Source organism: Garra rufa, chromosome 8, assembly GCF_049309525.1.
Source record: "Garra rufa chromosome 8, GarRuf1.0, whole genome shotgun sequence".
Taxonomy (NCBI): domain Eukaryota; kingdom Metazoa; phylum Chordata; class Actinopteri; order Cypriniformes; family Cyprinidae; genus Garra; species Garra rufa.
The window spans coordinates 1,699,607-1,703,568 of record NC_133368.1 but is presented as its reverse complement, the minus strand read 5'-3'; the positions used below and the strand labels follow the sequence as shown (position 1 = coordinate 1,703,568).

Sequence of the window (3,962 nt, the reverse complement as noted above, 5' to 3'; positions counted from 1 at the left end):
TGAATTGAATTGAATTAGACATTTTATCTAGGAAACATGGGCCTTGGTCTTCTTGCTTGGCGCACTTCATAGTTTTCCATGACAGCATAGCCTACTTATTAAAAAACGAACCACACAATCAGAACAATGGAGCCAGAGATTGTTTTAATCAAACCAAACCTGCCAAGTGTGAACACAACCTGAGAGTCATGTGACCTGTATGGCAAAGCATAAACACTATTGTACATTTGAATTACAACCCTCCTAGAACCCTCTGCTCAGCCATAATTTTTTGTTTGTTTGTTTTTTATTTGTGATTAGAATGTTTAGATGAGAGTTGTGAGTAAATGTTGTCAATTATAGAAAGCTTATGGCCGTAGTGTATATGAGTTTGTTAGCAGAATATGCTGTTGTAAATCCTGCCCACTTGTTTGCATTGTCAGCACATGCTCCAGTGCTCTGGGAGTGTTTATAGTGCTGTGAGTTTAACATTTCATGACTGACAGCAGAACACAACACAATCTTCATCATCACACAAGACAAAACAACTACAATGAACAACATCATCATCCTCATCTGGACCGTTGCAGCTTTTGTTCAAGGTAAGATACAAACAATTTGACTCTGGTGTTGGTGTTCTTGTAAAAGTATATGATGTAGTTTTAAACACTAATTGTTTTTATTTTCTCTTTTTCAGAATCCAGTGGAGTCACTCTGACTCAGCCTGAAGTTAAAACTGTCCAACAGGGTCAAACAGCTACAATAGAGTGTCATATAGATGTAGGAATATACAGCAGCTACTTAGCCTGGTATCAGCAGAAACCTGGAGAAGCTCCTAAACTCCTCATATATTACATTAACAACCTCCAGTCAGGAACTCAATCTAAATTCAGTGGCAGTGGATCTGGTAGTGATTTCACTCTGACCATCAGTGGAGTCCAGACTGAAGACACAGGAGATTATTACTGTCAGAGTGCACACTATATCAACAGTCAATGGGTGTTCACACAGTGATAAAGAGTCGTACAAAAACCTCCATCAGTCAGAGTCACAGTGACTGCACTGATACAGCTGAGAGACACTGCAGCTGCTGATGGGAGGATCACAAACAACACAAAGATTATAGCAAAATTTGGACATTAGACATTAATACAATATTCATTCATTAATTTAACTTAATATACTTATTTATTAGGCATATACAGTACATCATATCATTCATTCATTCACTCTGTGATATGGAAAGAACCTATATGAGGATATATGCGCATATATGAAACCTATATACAGTATATATGCACATATATGATAATATATATGCTGCATATATGCGTATATATGCCACATATAGGCAAAATTGAGGTGCATATATGTGCATATACAGGCCATATAGGTCTCCTGTATTGCTTCTTTATATCCACATATAAGCCCTATATGTACATACAAGATATGTGTCACGATTTGAGCCTCCGTCGTCCTGTCATCACAAACTCTTGCACTACACATCATGGACTTCATCCCCCACAAGCCACTGCACCAATCACTGCTCACACCTACTCCTCGTGACCCACTGCACTTATTGCTGCACGCATCTGTTTCTCATCACACTGACTGTTCATAAACCACTCACACACACAGCTTCTTCGCGAAGTCTTGTATTGCCCCGGCTGCATTTCTGAGCGTTTCTTCCCGTGTTTGATTCCTGGACTCCCTCCCGTGTTTGATTCTCGCTGCCAGCCCCGACCTTTCTGCCTGTGTTTTGACTACGATTTCTGCCTGCCCCTGTGTGTTTGTTTCGTTTTGTCTTTTCTAATAAATGCTGCGAATGGATCCGCTCGTCTCAGACCGTCCGTATGACAGAAGACTTCGCCACTACAAGGATCCAGCAGCTAGTATGGTGTCATCCGGTTCCAGCACGAACCCTACAGTACAGATCATGCATCTCAAACAAGGTGAGCGGTCTGTTGAGGAGTATGCAATGGACTTTATTGAATTGGCAAATCAGTCTACTATGGATGTGGCTTGCCTGATGATTTTCTTCCGTGGAGGACTCTTAGAGCCATTGGCTTCACTCATGCCCATGTTTGCACCTAACTGGACTTTACAAATTTACATTGGCATTGCTCTGCAAATGAGTGGCTCTCCTTTTACTGTGGGAATCAAAGAAGAGGACAACAATGTTCCCACAGTAAAGTCCAGCTCAGAGCCACTACGCAAGATGGCTGCCACGGCAGAGTCTGCACACACGATGGCCGCCGATGTTCCTGAGTTCCCGGCCAAGATGGCCGCCGTTCCTGAGTCCCCGGCCAAGATGGCCACCAAGCCTGATTCCCCGGCCAAGATGGCTCCGTCCAGCCTCCCAGAGTCTCCGTTGGTTCCGCCCGGCCGTCCAGACTCTCCGCTGGTGCTGCCCGGCCTCCCAGAGTCTCCGCTGGTGCCGCCCGGCCTCCCAGAGTCTCCGCTGGTGCCGCCCGGCCTCCCAGAGTCTCCGCTGGTGCCGCCCGGCCTCCCAGAGCCTACGCTGGTTCCGCCCGGCCTCCCAGAGCCTACGCTGGTTCCGCCCAGCCTTCCAGAGCCTCCGCTGGTTCCGCCCAGCCTTCCTGAGCCTCCGCTGGTTCCGTCCAGTCGTCCAGAGCCTATGCTGGTTCCGCCCAGCCTTCCAGAGCCTCCGCTGGTTCCGCCCAGCCTTCCAGAGCCTCCGCTGGTTCCGCCCAGCCTTCCAGAGCCTCCGCTGGTTCCGCCCAGCCTTCCAGAGCCTCCGCTGGTTCCGTCCAGTCGTCCAGAGCCTACGCTGGTTCCGCCCAGCCTTCCAGAGCCTCCGCTGGTTCCGCCCAGCCTTCCAGAGCCTCTGCTGGTTCCGCCCAGCCTTCCAGAGTCTCCGCTGGTTCCGTCCAGTCGTCCAGAGCCTATGCTGGTTCCGCCCAGCCTTCCTGAGATTCCTGTCTGCCCTGTTCTGGCCACGGAGGCCATGTATGGACTGTCTAATTTCCCACCCACCCTCCCTACTGCTCCAGTCCCACCACCTCTGTCTCCTGACAGTCCCTCGGCTCACCTTCAACCCACCTTCGGTGCAGAGGAGTTGCCGTGGGTCTGCCAGTCTCCATCGGTGTCCTGGCTGGAGGATCCCTCACCATCGCCTCCAGCCTCAGAGTCCTGGACTCCGCCTCGGCCCTCTGCTCCCTCGTCTCCGCTGTCGGCCGTCGGTCCACCAGCTCCACCGGGCTCCATCGTCCCTCCGGCTCCGCCCTGGTCGGTCGTCGCCCCACCTTCGCCTCTGGACTCTACTCCTCCGGCTGCGCCTCGTCGCTCCGTCCTTCCGGCTCTGTGGACCTCCTCCCTCCCGCGGGCACAGCCTCGGTCCTCTGTCGCTCCAGCTCCGCCGTGTACCTCCGGACCTCCATCTCCGCCTTGGTCGCCAGAGCCTTGGGTTCCGCCTTGGCCCTCCGGATCCTCTGTGTCGCCCAGGACCATCGACTCTCCGGTTCCGCCTCGGGCTCCACCGGCTCCACCTCCGTCGGTCGGCCCCATGGAGGAGCCAACCCTTCCTCCACCACGGCTTCTCCCTCCGTCGGCTCCGCCTCAGTCTCCTGGTTCCCCACCTGCACATGGACTGGGGCCTCCATTCATGCCTCTGTGCCATGCCCACTCAATCACTCTCCCGAACAGGTATTTTAAGCGTCTGGAAGCCGCTCTTAGGTGGGGAGTTCTGTCACGATTTGAGCCTCCGTCGTCCTGCCATCACAAACTCTTGGACTACACATCACGGACTTTATCCCCCACAAGCCGCTGCACGCATCTGTTTCTCATCACACTGACTGTTCATAAACCACTCACACACACAGCTTCTTTGCGAAGTCTTGTATTGCCCAGGCTGCATTTCTGAGCGTTTCTACCCGTGTTTGTTTTCCCGTGTTTGATTCCTGGACTCCCTCCCGTGTTTGATTCTCGCTGCCAGCCCCGACCTTTCTGCCTGCCCCTGTGTG

At 51.5% G+C, this 3,962-nt stretch overlaps 1 gene segment (V, D, J or C); it reads left to right on the top strand.

Moving 5' to 3' along the window:
- Positions 1-532: 532 nt before the first annotated feature.
- Positions 533-993, top strand: LOC141340818 (Ig kappa chain V region 120-like). The segment is given in 2 exon segments: positions 533-581; positions 677-993. Coding segments are annotated over 2 exon segments (366 nt in total).
- Positions 994-3,962: the final 2,969 nt, after the last annotated feature.